A 22,915-nucleotide genomic window follows, 5' to 3' on the forward strand; every position below is an offset into this window, starting at 1 on the left:
TTGCAAATCCTCTGACTGGATGAGGTGACTTGCCAGGCTGCCGGGAGACCAAAACCCTTTTTAACCTCCTTGTACAGGTGACACTGTGCCAGGTCTGGTGTGGTTGGGTGGAAAGCATACCCGGGTCAGGCAGAGTCTTGTTCTGTGCATGGGCTCAGGGACGTAAAAAGCACCAAACACTCCCTAAAACAAGTATGGCAAGATGTAGGAAACCTGTCATGCTGAAGAAACTGCTTTTTACTAGACCTATTTGCAGACTAGCTGCCATCTCCATGAGAGCTAGTGGTGGTAGAGACCCCTCCTGCCCCTGCAGAACAGTGGGTTCATGGGGAAGGAGCAGGCACTGACAGCCCCACACACCCTGGAGACCAGGACCCTGCCTTTCAGCTCCAAAATACTGCCCATCCTTCATGTGGAGGAGATACCTCAGCAGTGGCAACTCCCTCATACACCCTGTTCCACCACAGATGGGAAGGCAATGTCGTATTTGCTGACTTGCCACGACACCACCTCTCTTTCTGGTAGTATAGAAGAGTGCCCAAAATTATAATGCCATGGTGTGCTTGGCTCTTTTAAATCCAAGAGATGCCATGGGGTGACCTGCTGAGGATTAAGGGTAGAGCTTCAGTAACAGCCTCCAAATGGGTTTGATGTTTCTGACTGTTGTGCTGAGCCTGGCAAGAGAAGGGCACAGCACTGGCTGTGGCTGGGGGAGAGATCATGGAAATGAGAGTGGAGACAAAAAAAAAATAAGTGGGAAAAGGATTGGAAAGCGTTAAATGGGTATTTAAAACTAGATTTTACTGGAAAAGTTTAAGTAGGTTCTTAAGGGACCCTGCTGAACTCCGTGCTTCTAGATGTCACTGCAAATCAGAGATGCTGCATGAAAGTGGTTCCCAGAACATTTCTGCTTTCATGATACACGGTCAACTTTCCTTGCTCCTCAAGCAATGTTAACACTAAGCTGAGTTTGTGCTTGATGCTGTACATAAGCTAAAATAAAAGGAAAGGAACAGGAAAATCAGTGTTGGGGAAACTTCTTTGTGTTTTGGCTCGTGTAGCCTGCTGGGATGGCATCTTTTAGACATTCTCTTCTTGCTGTGGCAAAGCTTCAGTCCCGAGATCTGTGAGCACAGCCTATTATGCAGACAGCAATCTGTGAACTCCTCTTAGAAATCCTCCTGCATGCTGAAACCCCAGGAGTGCTTCCACTCTCCCTGCACTGGGGTTTGGTTAAACCCAAGTGTCCTGGCAGCAGGCTGGCCTCTGAGTTATCTTTTGGGTGGGTTTAAAAAAAAAAAGCTATGGCACAGGACCAATTAGTCTATCAGGTGAAGATGGTTCAAGGGTATGTGTTTGGGGAGGGGACAGAGGGAGATTTATGAAGAGATTTGTGTGTTTGCATGCGGGCAGTGGCGAGCCCCGTGCGGGATGTGCCGCCTCCTGCACCTCCGATTACCTGGGAGCTCTCGCCTCCCAACTAACCACGTCTGTCAGCCCTTGTGTAACCAACTCCTCGCTGCACGTAGCAGTGACGTGGGCCGTGGTTTTCAGCTGTAAACACAAAGCCAGGGTGCCCCGAGGTTCAGCGCTGGGAACAAAGCAGAGGCAGCAACGCGGGCAAACCATTTTCCGCAGGAGGAGCGAGCGGATCCTGAACGTGTCTCCGTTGTTCAGGAATGTGGGGATGAGGCTAAGTGGGAAAGTCCTGGGAGTGGAACTGCAGGCAGTGCCTTTGGCAAGCTGGAGAATGTCCTAACTGCAGGTCCTGGTTGGTGGGGGGATCACTGGAAACGCAAGTAGGGCCTGCAGTCCCCACAGCTCCTCGTGTCAGCTAACCTTGCCCCCTTCGTGCCTGTCACCCTGTGTGTGCAGAAACTCTTCTGCCAGAGAGTGCAGGGCACCCTTGTCTGGCTGCTTGCTGTTTTGGGGCTCTAGTGCCATTGCTGTCCTTCAGCTTCTGGAGGGCTGGGATTGAGGAACAGCATTTTGCATGGATGGATTCTTTATGCCTACGGGCATTTACCATTGCAGGGTGAGGCACAGACCTGTTCTATATGTAGGTTTAGTAACTGAAGCCTCTAATTTCCCTCTGGTTGGCTTTGTTTACTCAGCAGAAGACCTTAAAGCAGCTTTCCCGCTGCTGCAGGGATCTCAGAGGCTGGTGATGCCACAGGCAGGGTGCAAGCAGGGAACGCTGAGGCTCATGCACAAAGCTGTCTCGAGTAATTTTTCCTCTTGTCCAAAAGAGACAGGGCTGTACTCCCTCCTCCTGCATGTGTGATGCACTCTAATGGCAATAGCTCAGCTGCCCCTTCACCATCTCTAACCTCCTACACAAAGGGAGCAGCTCCCAGGATGGGTGCAGCGGGTTTGGGGAAGCTTCTGTGGTTTCAGGAGGATTCTGCACAGGGGAGGTTGCTTTTCTCTTTTGTCTGTGCTGGTGACGTGTGATCTTTGCTTCACTGGCTGGTTTCTGGATACCAGGCTTTAAAATAGAGATGTAGGCAAATTGGCAAAAGGCCAGAGGAGAGCAGCACTAATTGTCAGAGCTTTAGAAAACATGACCTCTGAGGAGAGGTTGAAGAAATCAGGTGCATTTAATCTAGACAAGACAGTATTGGTGGGGGAGGGAGGGGGATGTCATGGTTTCTCAGTACATAAAAGCTGTTGTTAAGGAAGGATGATTGATTTATTCTTTCACTATCACGGAGTGGGGAGGGGGGGGAGAATGATGAGACTCAACTGCATTTTAAACTGCAGAGAAGATTTGGTTTGGATATTTAGGAAAAGCCTTCAATGCAGTGAAACGCAGGAAGATACTGTTCAGGGGAGCTGGGAAATTTCTGACACCCTGTTAGTGCCTTTGTTGGTGTAGTTTGGACTCAGGGGTAGTTTTAAGGGTGATCCCTGTCCCTTAGCAAGTGCCTTGGCTCTGCCAGCACTGCCAGGTTCACGTGGTCACACATGCAGGAACAAGCTCCCCAAAGCACTGGCTGTAGGTGATAAAATGGTGTGGCTTCAGTGGATCATAAAGTCACTTCTGTTCATCTGCCCACTGGTTTGGAGTCTTTTTGGCCGTGTCTGTATTGCAGTTGGAGACCTGATGACAAAGGAACCCAAGCTTGCTCTAATGTAACTTTTTTGGGTAGGAGTGAAGAGAGGGCAGCTTGGACCTGAGTTCAGGGCAGTTGCCTGAATAACCATCCCCCTATTACACTGAATTTATGCTTCAAAGCACTCTGCAGGTGAGATCCCAGGCTGAGATCTGGAGGAGATGTCCTGATCCAGGCTGCCCTCACCTCTGGCTGTACTGCAGGCAGACACAGGCTTGGAAACACACTTTTCCTCTGCAGTTGTGCCATCAGAACTACTGCTGTAGCAACATGACTCCAGGTTCTGGGGCTTTTATGCATTATCAAATAAAATGTGAAAGTAATAACTGGTTGCTGGGAAAATATTGCATATTAGCACAACTTGTTCTCTACCTTGGCTGTTTTTGTATTTGACAAGTATCAGTGGCAAAAAAAGGACAGGTTTTATTATAACTCCTTTGTGTGCTTACCTTCCAACTTCTCGAGTACATTATTCACAGGCATCAAACTACTTTCAGGACAAAGTGTTGGTGATTTCTCCAGTGGTGGTGAGAAATGGGGACATGTGAGGGTGCCGTTCACTGGAAAAGTGGCAGAACTTCTCACATTCCCTCACTCGTGATCCTGCCTACAAATCCTCTCCAGGCATAAGCCTTTGCTTTGAGGGCAGAAGGTCTAGCTCTGTGCACCCCTTGGCAAGGCACAGAGAAAAGCCATGGGCCTTTATTATCAGGTTTACCTCTTTTGCCTTATCTCGGATCCCCAAATGCAGAGTTCTTCCTTCTCAGCCAAACTCACAGATGACGTTATCCCATATTTTAACTACCCTACTTTCGTGTCCCTCCTGCCTGAAGCTATTAACATTGGCAGAACTGGTGTCCTTTGTTTGTTTTGTGCACTACTTAAGGCCTGAGTGTTGGGCACCAGCCGGTCTGGTTTTCCATCGGGCTGCAGGAGGAGGGCAGGACACGCTCTTCCTGATGGCTGTGCCCATGCTCTTGAATCCCTGCAAGCCAGTCTTGTCACAACAGGGCTGGAGAAGGTGAAATGGCTTCCCTGTGATCGAGCTAAGGTCTGGGAAAGGCAGGGCTTTGCCTGCCTTCATCTTTGGAGGGTTTGTATGATGGTCGCACTCAGAAGCCCGTGGGTTACTGGGCACACATCCCAGGGGTTGCAGGTGGGCACTGCAGCCTCTCACTGGTGTGATAGATGGGATGTAGAGGACCTGGCAGTGCCAAGGGGAGCGCTGCTGACTCTGCATGGGAGCTGGGTGCAGCTGAGCCCGGGCTGGAGGGGGGCAGCAGGGCTGATCTCTCCACTCCAACCTTCCTCTTGGAGCTGGGAGGTCTGGAGCTTATCCATGGCTCTGCCACTGAGTCACTGCATGACCTCAGGCACTCAGATACCATGGTGATGAACACAGCACAAATGTCTAGACAGATAGAATAGATTGGATAGACTCTGGGTTTGACAAATATTTGTATATCCCCACTGTCAGAGCTCCCCTGCTATAACCCCCCAGCCTGCAGGATTCAGTGGGGCTCTGGCACAGCAGAGAGGAAAGAACCACTTCTTGCACCGAGGGAAGGAGGGGAAGCACTGCCACAGTGACACAAGCGCTGGTGGGGACACACTGGAAGCTCAGCAGGCAGCAGGGCAGCTCTTGGAGGGAACAACACTGCGTGGCAGAAAGGGTCTGGCGTGGGGATCTGGCCTCTCCCCTCCTCTGCTGCAGCCCTGTGCATGGCCCTGATTCTCCTCTTGTAACTAATTAGTCTGCAAGATCCTCAGGGCAGCTATGACTTCCTCCTCCTGCTATGGCTTCTATCACAAGGCCCTGATTTCAGCAAAAAAAAAAAGCAAACTATCAAAGTGAGACTTCCTTAAAAGCTTTGCCGTGCCACTGTCAGCCTCTGGCACAGAGGAGGATGCAGGAGAATCCTCTCTCCCTGGTGTGACTCCTGGTTATTTTCCCACCTGGTTCCCCCGTGGAAGATGAAGGGAGAAGTACAGCCAAGATGTGGCTGGGAGTGTGTCCATGTGGGGAATCTTCAGAGGCTCCACGAGGTCTCCTGAGCCCCCCTGCCTCGGGCAGCCCTGCCAGGGAGCCGTGCTGGAGGAGAGCACTGCCTCTTTAAGGAGATTTGCATAGCAGGGCCTAATTACAGTTGTTGATTCTGATGTTTTCAGTGTTGTTCATATTCCATTAAAGGATAATGCCGCTTAATTTGCAGCGGAGGGTCTCGGTGAACAGCACAACCCAATCACAAGGCACCCCTAATGACACTGCTTCCTTCTGCTAACACATAATTAAAAAATCACTTCATTTCCAGTTGTGTGGTTCTCCCCTCTCCCCCAGTCTCCTAATTACTTTCTAAGCCATTTCATGATTATCTGTACATATTTCAGTGCTTAGATCTATTAATGAGTCCATGGAAGAGTTAATACCTTGAGTGGCACAAGTGCTTGATGTTCCCTTTCTAGTAATGCATTGCAAGGGATCTTTCCACCTTACACATGTGAGGAGAGAGGCTTTTCTTCTGGTGGTACTGGGTTTGTGCTCTGCCTTTGGGGCTGTGAGCCTGACAGGAGACGGACAGCACCCAGAAACTCCAGCTACAGGAGGCTTCTTGCTGGTTTTGGGGTAGTGGATGTGTATCTCCCTGCAGATTGTTTTATGTGGCTTAAATCCCACTGACAAGGGCTGTCCTGTTGCCTGGCTGTGGGAGCTGCTGATCAGAGGGGCTCAGGTAGAACTGGCTGTGAGTCTGGATCAAGCTGGGATGCCCTCAGTCCTGGAGGAATTGGCTGACATGGCTTGTTTGTGCCCTGACTTCCTAGCTTTGTGGGATGTAGTAACACACTCTTGCTGAACTGGGGCAGGAGAAGGCAGTGGGGCTGTCTGGGACTGCCCTGACGTGGTGTTTCTGCACCAGCTCCCCTGGCATGTAACAGTCAGGGGCACTGACTGTGCTGTGTGGGTAGCTTGGTCACTGGGGAAGGGAATATCTGAGTTTCCCAGGAAACTCGTGCACAGGTGTCTGCCACAGTGAGAGGATGTGGGGTGACACATGCCCTGGTGCCCGTGGTGAAATGGGGGATCTGCTCTCTAATCCAGGCTCTGCTCTGAGAAGCCACTGTTACAAGTCCTGTTTTTTCACTTCATGGATCCGTTTCCTGTGCTTGGTGGTATCTTGGGTGTTACAATTCCCGTGGGATTTTCAGGCAGACAACTGACAGTGATGGAGCAGTGAGCTGGAGTGGCTTTCCTGCCCACAGATTCCACGGGTTTGGTTGCTGTGCTCTTCGTATGGTCAATCAGCAACACCTTATGCAAGCCCACTAGGAGCCTGCTGATGGTCTCTGAAGGCATTATTTGGAATAACCAGAGATAATTGTGTTACTAGGGGGTAATTAACTTCCAGGAATTAAAGAATCAGGCTTAGGCTTCACCACTCCTAGGAGTGAGTCTGTAAGTCTGGGAGTTAGAGAAATCTAATCATTTGAGCACATGCAGCTTGAAGTCCATGATACTCAGGGAACGTGAGGCTGCTTAGAAATCATATCTACACATTTCTGGGCAATTGTTTTATTGCAGATAAGAGGGGAGGGATTGAATGTGGTCCTCAACCAGCCTGTTTGTTTTTCAGGTAACCCTGTCACAGTGGGAATGAGCATCCATATCTCCAGCATTGACCAGATCTCTGAAGTCAACATGGTGAGTTTGGAAAGAAAGAAAGGGGAAGTTGGGGGGAGGTTGAAAAGCCTGGTAGGCTGTTCTTCCATTTTCTGGTTGAAATTTGCTTCCAAGGCAATGGCTCCTTGGAGCCATCTGGATCTCTGCTGGCACCTCTGGAGCTAGTGGCATCTTACCCAGAGCAATTGCTATCCTTCAGTTTGTGTGCTGGTTGCACAGCCACCTCTTCAGTAATGCTTACACCTTAAAAGAGTAGATGTGAATTGTACGTTTTGGTTGACACAAAGGTGGCTTTATGGTCAGCCTGTCCCTGTCAGGTTGAAAAACAGTGGCTTTTTGTGTTTGCTGGTGGTAATTTGGCATTTCCTGGCAGATCTGTGCTGGGAAGAGAGGCATCTAATGGAGATGTGGTGGCATTGATGGACTGGAGCTTTTCATACCACTGAGAACAAAAATATCTGCTTAGATAGAAATGGTTTGGGTTAAATTTGTAGATGCCTTTGGTCTGGTTTGGGTACACATCCAGGATTGTGCTGTCTGTCTCAGAAGCTCTTAGCACCCAGCAGAGGACATGAATTGTACTGTCACTGCCTAAACTTACCTTTCTCCCTCCTGTCCAGAGGCTTTTCCCCCAAACTCCTCTCCTTTCCCAGAGGCTGAGTGGAGTGGAAGGCTGGTGGGAACCTCTTGACAGCAGCTGTCCCATTCCTCAGCTCCTGACCCATGCAGGAGAATCCTGGGCCAGTTTAGAGCTCTTGCTGTTCAAGTCAATTAAAACCTTGGTCTCCCAATGCTCCTGTCCTATTTAGCTGTTTCTGGACTCTCCTGCCCTGCTTCCCTGGCCCACCAACTATTCTGCTGTTGCATGGGGGGGAGGAGGGGAGGTGAGACACTCTGACTGGTTGTTTTTGTTCCCAAACTGCTGGAAAACCCTGAATGCATAAGTTGGTGTGACCCTGGGTGAAGAGCCAACCGTGGACCTTCAGGTTCCTGTATGGAACAGTTTCTTTTCCTGACTCTCTGCTGCCGTGCCCTCGTTACTCTAATTGTCTCCATGACATGTGGCACCTCGGTCCAAGTGGTGGTGACACTGGACAGGGGGTACAGCCCTAGATTTGGGTTGCAGAGCTTTGTCTCCATTGCACTGGGTAGAGCTTGAGGTTAGGCTCAACTTAGAAGAGCCAGATGGCTTAACCTAGTTCTGTCTATCTTGCCTGTCAGGCCAGAACTCAACTTTGAGTCATCTCCTCCCCCAGTCTCAACTTGGACCTGAATGTTCTTATGTGGTGGACCAGCTGTCACCCTCCTTGCTAGAGCCAGAATGAACTCTGTGGGGTCTGGACTTGTAGCTTAAGACCCCACCTTGCATGAACATAACTAGGAGGGGTTTGATTCTCAGCTTACCTGAAGCAACTGCCCCTGCAGGCCTGAGAAGGTCCATCCCCAGCACAGGGAGGACACCAACCTGTTGGAGCAAGTCCAGAGGAGGCCACCAGGGTGATTAGAGGGATAGAACCCCTCTGTTATGGGGAAAAGGCTGAGAGAACTGGGTTTGTTCAACCTGGGAAGAAAAGAACCTTTTTAGGGGTGACTTTCCAATACCTGAAGGGAGCCCACAATAAAGATGGAGAGAGACTATTTACAAGAGCATGTAGTGACAGGGTAAGGGGGAATGGATTCAAACTGAAAGTGAGTAGGTTTGGATTAGATATTAAGAAAAAGTTCCTTGCTGTGAGGGTGGTGAGGCCCTGGCCCACGAAGTTGTGGCTGCTTGATCCTGGGGAGTGTTCAAGACCAGTCTGGATGAAGTTCTAAGCAACCTGATCTGGTAAAAGGTGTCCCTGTCCATGGCAGGGGCTTGGAATGAGATGATCTCTGATGTCCCTTCCATCCCAAACCATTCTGTGAAGGTAGCTGGGCACTGCAGAGGCTGAGGCAGGATGAACCTGCTGCTGGAGGTTTGGCCATGGACTGTAAGGGCTGCTCAAGTGCTCTGCCCTGCAGGTGTTGTGAGCAGTTGTGGCCAGGCATGCTGTGTCCCAGCCCAGCAGCCATTCACCCAGCTGTGCTTTCCACCCTTGCCATGTGAGGGTGATGCTCTCCCCTCTCCACTGACCACCTGCTCCCCTCTGCCACACAACAGCTGGGGCAAGGGGGTGTGGGTGGGACTGGGGAGAAAGAGCTACAAAAAACACCTCTGGGTGATGCACAGAGAGATCTCCTGGCACAGATCTTCATCCCCAGGCTGCTCTGGACCTTGCAGAAATAAAACAGCACAGTGATGGACACTGAGTGATTTGATGGTGGTGGTGTGGCCGTAGCCAGGCTGGGCACCAGGCACTGTCCATGCCATGCTCCTGTGGATGCTGTGAAGGAATGTCACGTCTGGGCTCTTGATTATCCCTCCTGGCTCTCTGTCTGACTAGACAAGAATAATCTCCTGCCCATCCTTCCTACATATATAGGGGCAGGGGGTGGGAGGCAAGGTTGGCTCTGTGTGAGAACTTACTCAGGATCAAAATCTACAAGCACCAGGGTGAGGGAACTTCAGAAAGGGGTTAAAAAATCAAAAACATCTTAAAGAACGAACATTTAGGGAGCAGAAGAGTTCTCATGTGATGTAAGTTTCCAGGCTGAAGGGGTTTTGTGTGCATCATTCTTCTGTGTGACAGATGCCCCGGGGAAAGGGCTGTGTTTTACCCCTGCTCTGGACATGGATACTGGCAAGAAAAACAAGGCATTTTTTTGGCATCGTGTGTGCTTGGGGAAGGGACTGTGCAATGAATAAATTAAAGGCACACAAGTGAAGCTGCGTTGTCACGGCAACCAAATAGCTTCTATTGTTCCACAAGGAGTGTTACTACTTACTGCCCCTTGTAGGATAATTAATTAATCCTCAGACATCCTTTTGGGAACAATGGTGCTGGGACTGGGCAGGCTGAGGAGAGCCCCCGGCTCTCCCAGGCCTTTCTCTGGGACTCCTGGCGCCTGTTGGCTGCGTGGTGGTGGGGAACAAGTGCTGTCAGTGACCACTGACACTGCCTGTTTCCAGAAGTTGCTTCCCACAGGAGTCCAGCTGGCTGTGGTGCTGTGGAGGGACACAGCTCTAACCGTGATGGAAGGAACACTCCTCGCCTTCCCTCCCTTGGGAACCGTGTTCCCAAAATGGTGACGTGGTGGCACTTCAGTCCTGGAGGTTACAGGGCTCTCTGAAAAGGCAATGCAGTTATGTCTTTATGCTGGATGTTCCCAGACACTCTGACACACAGAATGCTTCGTGGCTGCCTGTAAATGCCCCGTGTTTTCTGACACCCAAAACCAGTGCACCTCCACCTCCTCCAGGGCCATGCCCAGATACTGTGCCATGGCACAGCTCAGAAGATGGAGTCATGCCAGGATGCAGTGCTGGATTTGTAACCATCTCCCAGTGATGAAGGACCAAAACTACAGTCCTTAATTAAAAAAAATGTCACCTTCTTGCCCTTTGCAGCTGCTGCCTGTGTGTGGTCAGTCATGTTTTCAGGCTTACTTTCTAGAGTAAATGCTTTATTACTGTGTACTCCTCTTAGCTTGGCTGAGCAACACTGAGCTGCAGCCTCTGTTCTTGTCAGTGATTAGAAGGATTATTTGCTGAGCCAAGATCAGTGACATCAATTGAAATGTCTGGGAAAGGATGCCAGGGGCCAGGCCAAATAGGTATTGGGGAGGGCACATTTGACTGGCAGACCCTCTGGGAAGTGCTGATCCACCAAGATGAAAGGCCTAGCTGGAGTCTTTTTGTATCCAGTACAAATTTGCAAGTTGGGGATTTAAAGACAGGCTGAGAGGAGGAATGTCTTCATACTGCTGCTCAGTAGCTCTGATGACCTGTAAAGAGCAGAAGGGTGGGGTCTCCTAGCTCATTACCCAGCCCATCTCCCTTGAGGTGAGCTGGTAAATGCCATTTTGCTACAGGTGATCTAACTGCAGTGAGCAAGGATCTGCAGGCAGGTATTTATAGATGCTTGTTGGTGTGTAGTGATGCTTGGGCAGGGATACTTTCAAATCTCTTAATATGGTGCCCAGGTTGCTGAGGAGGCTGGCAGTGCTGCTGACCCAGCAGAACAGAGGGCACTGGCAGCGTGGAGCTCACACCACTGCAGCTGGAGCAGCGTGCAGGTGTCTGTCCTTCGGCTGCCTGGCCTGAATGCTGCCCAAAGTCACTACCACCTTCATGGTCTGGCTCAACCAACTTGCTCTGGCCATCCAGTTCTGATGCTGTCCAGTGCCAATGGCTTCAGAAAGAGTCCTCCCCACTCCTGCATGTCCTTTCAGCTGAGGACTGGCCTTTTCAGGGTATGCCGTGTATTTCTGCGTGGTGGGACTAGAGGATAATCCTTCCGACTGTAACCTTTTCTCTCTCTGGGCAATCTTTGGGGACATATTTTTCTACCACCAGGCAGTTCAGACTCCCTTGAAGCATTAATGAACTATTTCAGTGAGGAAAACTACCAGAAGTTTTGTATGCATTTGAAATAAGAGATGGTTACCCTTCATAACGCTTCAATTTTCCTGCCCTATGATCTGTGCAGTCCTAAACCTGCTCCCTCCTGTGTGTCTGCACACCGTAGACAGCTCAGAGCATCCAGCCATTATAGTCATGATTTCTTTGTGCCTCCTATAATTTATTCATCCCAAGATGCTCTCCTACATCTGCAATAACATCATTTCAGTTTGTTATAGCACCGGCTTTAAAGTTTTATAAACCCGGTGACAAGTTGAAAAGTTACAAGAGGATCGTTGTAGAGGGCTAGTGTAAGAAGCAAGGCTTCCAGATAGAGATGTTTGCAGGAATATAGGTGTGAAAGGAGTGATGCCTGTGGCATTGCCAGTCCCTTGTGCTGGGGCACAGCCTGCAGTGGGGATGGCTTGGGGGGGGTGCTGCAGGATGCTCGGCTAAGCTGACCTTGATGCTTTGCCTCACAGAGTCAGGATGGTTTGGGTTGGAAGGGACACCAGGGATCATCTCACTGCAACCCCCCTGCCATGGGCAGGGATGCAGGGACACCTTTCACTATCCCAGGTTGCTCCAAGCTCTGTCCAAGCTGGCCTTGGGCAGCCTGTGCCAGTGGCTCATGTGCTCCTGCTCCCAAGCCCTGTGTGACCAGGTGCCACACTGCTGTCTTGCTGCAGTGACTGCTCTCCCAGTGGCACACTGCACTGGAGCTCCTGGAGGTTATGGCAGGAAGCATCATCCCTGTTATTGCCCAACTTCTCGAGGCTCGCTTGAAAAACAAGCTGTCTCGATTGGCAGCTTTCCCTGTTCCAGGGAGATGGAAGGCACACCCCAAGGCAACAATGAGCTGCAAGGGTTTAAAACTGGCCTTTAACCCAAAAGGAAGGGGATCAGGATTTGTGTAAGGGTGTTTTTGAGCAGGACTGTTCATCCTACAACACGCTATGCCATCATCAGTGGGGCATCACTCTTCTCCCTGCATCCATCTATTGGGCGTGCTTGAAGCAGACTTGGTAGTGGAATCTGTCCCGAGCAGGCTCTGCAGTTCTGTTTCCACAGGAATCTGTGCATGGACCAATTGAATCTCAGTTTCAGTGTAACCCCTGCACAGTAATAGATGTTTGACTCTGCTCTGTGCTGGGCTCAGCTGATGAGAGGGTTTGGTTCTGACTGGGTTCCACAGGAGAGCCTGTCTCTGGTACACAGCACTGCAGCCTCCTGGGCTGGACATTCTCCAGGTCAGAGCTCTTGACCTTTGGGCCCTTTCAGGAAAGGGGAAGGGAAATGCAGGAAAATGTCTATGCATGGGGAATCCCTGGTCTGGATGTGTGCTGTCCAATCCCTTCTGGAGCTGTTCTGACAGTAGAACTGAGTATGTAAAACCCTGGTGTCCTTGGGGCTGATGCAGCTTTGGGGTGGCCTTTGAGGACCCTCATCAGACCCTCTGTACACTTGTGATAATGGACAGAAACAACTCTGCAACAATTTGCCCTTGAAAAGGATTTTCCATTGTTACAGATGTCTGGAGCTTTAAAACCCAAGGTTTTAAAGAAATTTTTACTATTATATTGTGCTTTTTACTACTGTCTATTATGTTCAAATATATCAACATTTTTTTTATTCTTAACTGAAATTGTTCTGCTTTTTTGCTGCCTCTTTTCAATGGAGAAATGACATACAGATATTTCCCAGTCTCTATTTCCCTAGGTACCAAAATGTTTTAAAAAAGCAAAGGTTAAAGCATTTAAATCCTCCAGTCAGAGGTTTCTGGAGTTATATGCTGTGAGGCACAAGTATGACATGACACTCCAGTGCTGTTAATGTTTCTCTGTAGCCTTGGGTATCCCCAGCTCTGGGACTCTGAGGTATCTAAATTCAATGTGTGTGTGTCTGTACACGTTACACCTTGGTACTCAAGGCTGCTGAATACTGAGGACTGCCAAAATATGGGAAAAACTGGGGGACAGCTTTGGTGCTGAGAGCTCAAGGGGGTGCCCTGACAGGTTTGCAGTGCTGTTGGATTGCTGAGGGCTCTGCAGGTGGCAGAGGATGCTGAAGGGCCTTGCTGTTGGAGAGGGATTCAGGTTGGATACTGGGAAAAATCTGGTCACTGCAAGAGGGGTTTAGCATCGGCACAGGCTCCTCAGGGAAGTGGGGAAGTCACCACCACTGGAAGTGTTCAAGAAGTGAACAGATGTGGCACTTGATGTGGTTTAGTGGGCTTGGTGGTATTCAGTCCAAGGATGGACTTGATGACCTTGGAGGTCTTTTCCAAGCCTTAGTAATTCCATCATTCCATGATTCTGAGAGTCTTGGTCTGATCAGGTCAGCTCATGCTGCAGTGTGGCATGGTGAGAATGGCAGAGCTCTGACTCAGGGTGAGAGATCCCTGCTGGCACGGATAGGTGGGGTTTGTGTGCTTGCTTTCACACACAGGTGGCCTCTGGGGGCTGTGATCTGAGCTAAGGTGCCTCAGCATGCAGCTGGTTCCTTCAGAGCTGACAAGGATCTGTGCTGTCCTCTTGCTTCAGCACAACTGGGGTCACGCAGCTCTTGTCACTGCAGGTCCTGGTGTTGTGAGGCTGCAGTGCATTTGGCTGCTTGGGAAATCCAACAGTGGCGGTTTTGTACAAGTGAAAACAGCATTTTCCCAAAGGGAAGAGTCACCAGGGGAGGCAAACTGTGCACACTGCCATCAGTCACATACAGTCACCTTGGGGACTTCCTCGTGTCTCTTCTCCAGCAATAGGAAGCAGCTTGTTGAAAAATCCCTTGGACTAAGGCAGTGTGTGAGGATGAGTAAAGCATTTGGCTTCAGGGGGGCTCTGTAACGTGGTGGTGGTGGGAGGGGTGCTTGGATGCTCAGGTTTAAACAAGCAATGATCTTCTTTCTGCCCAAAAAGCAGGGATGGATGTTGCACAAGAGGGGTTGGCTTCTGGCATAAAATAGTTAAGAATAAGGCAAGCTCTTGAAGGGGCCTCAAGTAGTCCCCATTCATTGGTTCTGAAATCAGTTGCAAAGAGATTCTCTTGGCTTAAAAGCTAGAAAATAGGTCAGTGTGACTCATATGTCAATATTTACTGCATTTATGGCAACTTGTAGAGGGCAAAAATCTTGCCTGCCTTCCATAATATTTCGCAAGTTATCCCGTTCCCGTGACAAGATCCTCCCTCTGCCCTTGGTCCTGGTGCTGCTTGACTGCAGCAACAGTAAAATCACTGCCATTTGGAGTCCAGTTGCTAAGGAACAAGCCAAAGATCACCACACAGGCTCTTCAAAGGCCGTGGCCAGCTGGAAGCTTGGATCTGCACAAAGCCCCAGGAATTCCTTGGGAGGCAGAGGTCTCGAGGGCTGTGTGCATGAGTTGCTTGGTAAAGCAGCAGTCCTGCCACCTTCACAGCCTGGGGTTGTCCCTGTGTGAGAGGGGACAGCTTTATCCCTTCCCCAAAAAGGAGGAGCTCCTGTGCTTGTGCTGAAGGGCTCTGATGTTTTCAACATTAATGATGTCCTTGAATGAAATATTTTTGTTGCCTGAATGGCACGATGCTGCCATGAGTAGGTGGTGAACTGTATAAACCTTCCTGCAGCAAGCTCTGAGTTGAAGAAAACCTGTCAATTGCTGGACTGGGACCACTCTCTCTTGCCCCTGGAGCTTTCTATTCTCCTGTGCTCCTTTCTTCCTAGAGATCTTCCAGCGCTTGCCTGGGATCTTCATGGGTGAGCTTGCAGAAGGTCCTTTGTCTGCGTCACTGGGAATTCTTGGCTGTGGGAAAGCTGTTGGGTAAAGTGGCTGATTCCCAGCCCGGACCTGGGGGTCTGCAGCACGAATAAAGGCGGTGGTGACGCTTGTCGCAGATGATCCCCCGCTGTGCATCCTTCCGTGGTGCTGCTGTCCCGAAGGAGCAGCTCTGCCAGTCCTCCAGCACACGTTCCAGCCTCGGGAGGCTGAGTCAACCCCGTTCCAGCGCTAGGAAACAGGGTTCACGTGTTTTGCTCAGTAGGCATTTTCCCAGATGAGAAATCTTTCCGTGCTCCCCCCGAAGAGCCAAGTTCACTGTGCATTTCGGAGGTGACTCCACCCCACGGCAGGAGAGGAGTGGTGGTGGGGAGGAGGAGAGCCTGTGGCTCTCCAGTTTGCAGCATGCTTTGAGCTGAACAGTGCTATGGATTGCAGTGCTCCATCTGTTCCTCCATCAGCCAAGTTATCTTTAGATCTGAACATGTCGGTGTTGTATGGTGGTGGTATGAACCACTTCAGCTTGCACCCTGGCATTCCTGTAGTAGTTAGAATTGCTGCTGCAGAAAACTTCACCCAGGATTAATTCTTTTTTTTTTTTTCCTTCCCCCTGCTTAAGTTTTTATTCAGGTTTTTACATGGGTAGAACACCCACAGCCTTATATACGTATTTATATATATATATATGTAATAAAAAGCTGGCTGTGTTTGAGAGCAATGTTCCAAAGTGCCACCTGTTCCAATAGCAGTGTTGCAGCACTGGAGAGGATTACTGCAGAATGCTAAACTACCTTCCCCCAAGTGAAAGCTCCATCTGATTTGATTGAAAACCGAATTAGACCTTGAGAATCTGACCTTCTGACATCCTGTCACATATACATTCAAAGCATCCAGCAGCAGAGGATGGATCTGCACAAGAGTGGCAGTGGCTCAATATAGAAGCTAAATCCAAATACGAGTGTCGTGTTGCTATTTGAATATGTAAATAAATGGGGCTATATATAGCTCTGTATGTTATGTACATGTTAAGTGAAGGTGGCAGATATGACAGCTGAATGCCTTTGCTTGCTTCTGAGTGCTGGTAGAGGCTCTCTGCACGCTCCTTGCATCTCTCATGTTTGCTCCTACCCCTCTCAGCCTCTCTGCTATCACATTTTTCGGGCCTCTGGAGAAGATCATGTGTGGGGACAGGAGTTGTTAATATTCTGAGTCTGTGCCGAGTTGCTAGGCTACAGAGAAAAAGGAACATTCAAGGAAAAGGGATGGTGAAAGGAAGGAGGATCTGCTGAGCTGTTTGGAGATCCAGAAAGGTTCTCCAGTCAGACAGAAGGGATCATTCTGGGGAAGGAGGACATGCATGCATGTGGGATGAGTTGTGGGTAGTCCCTGCTGTTCTGACACAAGCAGAATCTCAGGCCAGCCCCAGCCAGAGAAAAGTGGAGGAGAAGGGAGTAAAAGACAAGATCCACTGTCCCCTTTCACGTCACTGCTTGCAAGGTGTGGTCTCCTACAGCTGGTCTCCTGCTCCCTGTGTCAGAGTGCCCTGGGTCACCAGGCTGGAGGATGTCCTCTCAGACATCCTTTGCCCACTCTGTGCAGGGTGCACTACCAGCTGAGGCTCTAGTGAAGAGGGAAGCAAACCCAAAACACACTCACTGCTTACAGGTTGGAGCTCCTCTCCTTTTTCCTCTGCAGCAACCTGCCACCACAGTGTCTCCTGTAAGCTCAGTGTGGCTGCAGGGGAAGGCAATCTGTGGTTTGTCTCCTTGTCCATTTGATGCATCCCTAGGTTATGGATACACAGAGTATTGACCCTTTTATTCATCAAGAGTTTGTAGCTGATTGCAGGGGGCTGGAGGTTTTACAATACAGAAGCTCCTGTCTGAGCCCAGTTACCCTGAATCCTGGCTGTTACCCTGAAAAGGAGTGTCAGCTATTTAGTTGTGCCAGTTGAGAGCCATCAGACCTGTCAGGTGCCCTGTGTTCCACTCTTCTGGAAGGATGGCTTTGCCCTATCCTTCTGTTCCCCCTCAATATTACTGCCTGTATCAGATCCCTCAGAAAAAAAAATTAAGCAGTGCTTTTGGGTATTTTTATTATCTGGCTACTTTATTTACCGAGCTCACATGGGCTCCCTGCCAGCTCTGCAAATAGAGCTCCTTGGCTCCAGGACTGTTGGTCCTGCTACTGCAGCGAGCACTCACTCACCATGGACAGACACTGCAGCTTGTGCTCTGCCATCCACTTGGCTGTGAAGTCCAAGTCTGCTTGCTTGTGGACCTCCACACCCTGCTGAAACCTTTTTTTTTTCTTCATGCAGCCTGTAATAAGCAGGACTCCTGTTGAGCAGAATCAGGAGTGTTTGCTAGAGCTGAATTTGGGTGCTGCTGTCAGGTGACTGCACTGCTTCACCCTGGCACAGCAAGGGCACACCAACCCTGGGATGGGGGCAGAGGTGGACTGAACCCACGGTGAGGCACTGCCTGCTCACCCTTGATGGCAGAAGCTGTTTCCTAGAACAGATCTGTTGATACCCCCAATACTTTCTGGTGGCCCCAGAATGACTGCACAGAGCTCTGTTCACACCACAGCTGGGAAAGTTGATTTCTAGCCCTTTTCTCTAATAAAACTCCATCTTATCAATGATAAGATGATCTTTGTCAACTTAGAGGCTGCAGACACAGCTGTGCAGAATATTCACATGTAGAAACAGTCACCCCAGTTACAGAACTGGGTCTCTGGGTGCAGGAGTTTCCAAGTGCAGTAGTTTGCATCTCGTTTGATTGAGCTTGTTGAAAAGTAGGCCTTGCTTTTCAAACCCCAGGGCTTCCATCCTCTATGCTTAGGAGACTACACTTGACCCCATTGCCAGAAATATGTTCTGCTCTTCTGTGCCTCACCATCTAATCTGCTTACTCCCAGTTACCCTTCCTTCCTGATCAAACTTTGCTTTCTGCAGGAAATAAACACCATTCTACCCTCTTGGTCAAGCCAATCTGTGCCAGCCTAGCAGAGGTGATTGTTTCACCCAGGCCATGTTAGTTGTCTTAAATCATTTAAGGGACTTGTTTGCCTCTGGCTGCCTCCTGGGAAATGACATCTTTCTGGCAATTCTCAGAACCTGAAATAGCAAACATTCCTTCTCTTAAGTTAGAGCAGTGTCTTTACAGCACCGTGTGCCTTGATGTTGTTGCAGGGAGTCTCATGGTCTCAGTGTTCAGAGCTGTAAATATAGCACTTTATTTTGCTGTGTAAAGCAGTAATATTGCTTTTTATAACGTGATTCCCCACCTTTGCAGCCACAAACTGTATGGGTGGTCTGGACTGCACAGGGAATTACAAGCTCTGTTTAATTTTTTGGTTTTTTGTCCTCAGGGAGGAAAGACTCCTTGCTGTGTTTCCACACATAGCACTTGCCTAGAGATGTGGAGATCCCAAACTGCAGCATGGAGTCTGGGGTTAGTGCTAGCCAGCTAAAAATCAGCCTCTGATTTGTACAGATGAGGGGAAAATGAAGCACAGGTGAAAGTGCCCAAAGCCATCTACAGGATTAGCAGTAAGTGAGTTGGAACTGATACCCAGAGGAGTTTTCTAGAGTAGCTAATTTCAGTGGGCTACTAAGCCCTTTAACTGCTTTAATCCCCATTCTTCCAACCTTTTTTCCCCCGTGGTCTCTACTAATCAGTGGCTGTGTGGAAGACAATCTCTGCTGCTTGGGGTAAAGCCTGCCTGGATCAGTGTCCAGCAAAACTCTTGTCAGGGTGAAGAGAATGTTTGATTTAAATATAAAAAGGTACAGAAGAGTGACGAGTTCTGGGGACATTCTGGAGAAATCACCTTTTTTCCATTACCTGGTTGATCCTGCCACAATCCTGAGTTTCAACCACCTTAAATGAGCTTTCCCTCAGCAAGCATAAGGTAAAAAAGTCACTAGAAGGAGAAAATTCTCTGAGGATACATGCAGGGGCTGTGAAGACCCTTTGAAGGGTTTTGGGGATACATGCAGAGGTGGTGAAGACCCTTGGAAAAGGTTTAGAAAGCATCTCCTGCCTTTCAACATCAACTTTCCCTTGACACAATCCAGCTTTCTTCCTCCATCCTTCTGAGGGCTTTAGAAGCTGATACCTTCACTAGTCGCTGTTCAGATGTCTCACTTAAATTTAATTTACTCTAATAGGCTAGTTGTTGCATGTTTAATTAAATGCAAAGTGATTATTAAAAACATTTTTGAGCTTTCATGGCTGGATATTAAGAATGTTGTACGGCAACAGCGTGCTGTGAGGCAGCAAGGGTGGTGCCAGGAAGGTGAGGGAAGATGAAGGTGGGTGGGAGAGGGGAGGAGAGAGGTGGGATGCAGGTACCAGCCCTGTGCTGTGGCTTGTAGGTGTGTGGAAGGCAGCAGATGAGTGCAGGCCAAGAGTGGAAGGTACAGATGGCTTTGGAACCATGATTTCCTACCAGCAGAAGCCCATGGCAGCATAATCTGTTTTAAATTAGCCAGCACATCAAACCAGAGTGCTTGTTGTAATATAGGCAAGTCCCCAGACTCCCCAGCTCTGCAAAGCCTGGTCACAACTCTGAGGCTCCACAGGGAGCCTCTGTGTCAATGCCTGGGTGTCTCCCACTGTGGGAATGGGTGACCTTGTGCTCTCCTAGAGAGAGGTTAAGAGAATTAACAACAGGGCTAAGTTAAGACTTTGCCTTAAGTAAACATGGGAAGGGAGAGAAGGGAATTGGGAAGGCTCAAAGCAGTCACTTGGAGACATGTGGAGCCCTAGCAAAACATCAGGGAATAAAGTCTTTAAGGGTCTCTAAGAAAGGGCAGAACCCATGATACCTCCAGTGCCTGGACCCTGTGCCATGCCTGGGACAGACTTCACTTGGGAGGGCATAAATCACACTTCTCCTAGAGGGGGGGGTCAATTCACTGCCCTCTGCACTATCTCAAGCTGCTCATCCCTCTACCTTGCCCTTCTCCTGGAAGGAATGACCCAGCTGGGGACTTGCTGCCTGAGCTCCCTCCTTGTTTAGGTGAGCATCTGACCTGGTCCCAGCTGTGCTGGAGTTGCAATGAGTCCTTACCAGTTCCCAGCCCACAGAGCATGAGGAGATGGTGTAAGCACCATCACTTTGACTTTCTGCCTGATAATTGGTCCAGTTCATGGACTGCCTCCTCCTGAACTCAATGTATGGCCTTGCTTCTCTGCCCTTAGCTGGGTGTCTGGCCCAAGTGTGCCCTTCTGTGATGATTTGCATGGGAAGCTGTAGGAAATAAAAATGCATTTGGCCATTTCTCATGGAGTGGTTGCTCTCTGGAAAACACAATTTCTCAGGTTATGATGGGGTTGGAGTGCAAGCTGGTAATGCAGAAACAGAAAGATCAAACAATCCTGGTTTTGGGGATAGAATGGGCTCTGGGTTTTGCTCAGCTACCAGCACATGAGGAATCAAGTGAGGAGAGCAGCCCAGCAGGAATGTTGTGAATTAGCTCACAGATTTTATGGCTTGAGGATAGAAAAACTGCCTGGCATTGTTTTCCAGGAGCTTGCCTGAGGAAGATGTCATGCTGCAGGTGGTGATTTTGGGATTGCTGCCTGTAACACTGAGCAGGGTTGCTGCTTTGCCTGTGTTCAGAGAGCAGGTGATGCTCATCCCTGTGCCCATCAGTTCTGGCTTTTTCCTCTTGACCTCTGCTTCCAGCAGGACTGGGGCTGTTAAGCAGGATGACATGTGGTGCTGCCTCCTGCTCAGATAGAGCACTGATGTACAGGCTCAGGAGTTTGAGGACCTTGTCACGGGCAGATCAATGCCCTTCTGGCTCAGGACCCAGCTAGATATGTCCTCTATCTCCCACCTGCAGGACCAGCACCACTCCAGGTGCTGCAGGGATAGGGCAAGGCAGGAGAGAAATAGGGCAACAAAGCGACACTTTCCTCACGCACCCCTAATTGTTGAGGATGTCGCTGACACCTGTCCCAGTTTCTGGACATGCATTCAGCAATTAAATACATGCAAATTACTACGAAAGTAGATCAGATTAGCGAGGGGAACATATCCATGCAAGCTATTTCTCAGGTCCTAAAGAAAACGAGTTCAAGAGCACAAAGACCTGCAGCACAGAAGGGCAGAGACTGTATTCTAGAAGCCAGTCCTTCTTTGCATTATTTGCAGAGAGGGTGCAGGTGGAAGGTGCTCTTCCCAATTCCCAAGTCAGTGCTGACACCTCGTTATTCAAAAAGAGGGAAAGTGGAAAGAGATTGTGTCTTTCTCGCCTGCTAAGCTGAAAGGTGGGGAGAGGGGCAGCATCTGAAGTGGCTGTCACTTTGTGTCTAACAGCTGTCACGCAAAACTTCAGACTTGTAAACCGAGCACTGGCACCTGCACCAAAACAGAAATTAAAAGCAGCATTTTGGCAGAGTGCTCTGCCCGTGGAAAGTACGGGAAGTACCAACGCTGCCGCCTCCTTCCCTCAGCAAAGGTGAGAGTCTGAACAGACTCTGTGCTGTCTCAGGGCTGGAAAAGGCTGTTCTCAGGTATTTACTGATGCCAGGTTAGCTGGTGCATGTTAAGGTGTGGGATGCATCCATTTACAGGTTTGGAAATGGACAATCCCTTGTGAGGGCAAAGGAGTTTTCTTTCACAAACTTGCTAAAGAAGAGCCGTGGCCATCGCGCTCTGTCCTTCCTCTGCTCTGTTTTACACTGCTCCAGTTCTTTGCAGCTGACTGCAGGCAGATCCTGCCTTCTCCCCTTCAAAACAATCCCTCTTATTCCCCTGCCCCCTCCTTCAAATGGAACATACTTGAGGACTACTTTGTCCTTTAATTTCTTTCCCAAGAATGACGGGAACAGGAGATGGTGTTTAATCATCAAAGAAGTTGAAGCCAGCAAACTGTTCATTAGTCTCTGGCAGTGGCAGCTTGGTTTTTACTAAGTCAGATGTTCCATTTTTCTCCCTCTTTCTGGAGCATCTTGGCTTTCCTAATGTTCTTTTGTGATCTTGGACAAGGAGACCATATGTCATTTGCTTATAGAGGGAAAGACTTTTATTTGGTTGCCTCTCCAAAAGGAGGTGCTTTATCAAAGTCAGGGTTGAGGGAAAACGAGGGGAAAAAAGTCAAGTTGCACAGCCAGTGCTAGAGGTGAGTTGCAAAACCTCCTTTATCCCTCATGCCCAGAGCCCTGCAGCAGCAGCAGAGCAGTGTGCCCTCTCACCTGCAGAGAACCTTACAGTGCTTGGTGAAACACAACCTCCACTGGCCTGGAATAGTCACCTTCATGGGAAACATCCATGCTGCCAGAAATGCTGTGTTCTGGGCAAATATTTGACTCTTTCACGTGCATTATCCCTTCCATTTCTGATCCTGGCTGCTGAGTCTGCTGTAGCCCCTCATGAGCGTGCACACTCCTGGCTCTGGACTGGTTTAGTACAGGGCATTGTCCAGGTCACAGCACAAAGGAAAATGCTTTCACCCAGCCTGCCCATGATCTGTGTCTCCTGGGAGCTGTGCTGAGGGTTTAGGCAGCAGCCTGCCTGGGAGTTCTGTTGGGAGGTAGAAGAGGCTGGAGGATGGAACTTGGGCCTTGCAGCAGCAGGCTCAGTGTCCTTGGGCTATTCTTTCCTGTTAGTCCCTTCCTGTGATGAACTTGACTGTATTTTCCACATTAATGCTTAGACCTTCCAGAATACCATTATGCTCCTGACTTCATGCTTTTGTAACATCACATTCCACAGGCTCCACGGAAAGTCATTTCCACTACCTTGCCTTCAGTCTGTCCTTGTGCAACAGCCCATTGCTGAATGTCAGATCCTGTCATCATATGTCCCTGCTCTGTGTTTAACCCATGCAACAGTTTTCCCTCTTTGTTGCCTCCTGCCTCTATCAGAGCCT

General features: G+C 49.4%; 1 protein-coding gene across 2 annotated transcripts in view; it reads left to right on the forward strand.

Moving 5' to 3' along the window:
• LOC126637336 (gamma-aminobutyric acid receptor subunit beta-4) overlaps positions 1-22,915 on the forward strand; it is a 68,117-nt gene that overhangs the window by 18,547 nt on the left and 26,655 nt on the right. For both annotated transcript variants that reach the window (XM_050310515.1, XM_050310514.1), the window contains exon 3: positions 6,746-6,813. In XM_050310515.1, the coding sequence (XP_050166472.1) occupies positions 6,746-6,813 (68 nt within the window). The remainder of the gene's footprint in view (positions 1-6,745; positions 6,814-22,915) is intronic.

Source organism: Myiozetetes cayanensis, unplaced genomic scaffold (assembly GCF_022539395.1).
Source record: "Myiozetetes cayanensis isolate MyiCay16 unplaced genomic scaffold, myiCay2020 scf15, whole genome shotgun sequence".
Lineage (NCBI taxonomy): Eukaryota > Metazoa > Chordata > Aves > Passeriformes > Tyrannidae > Myiozetetes > Myiozetetes cayanensis.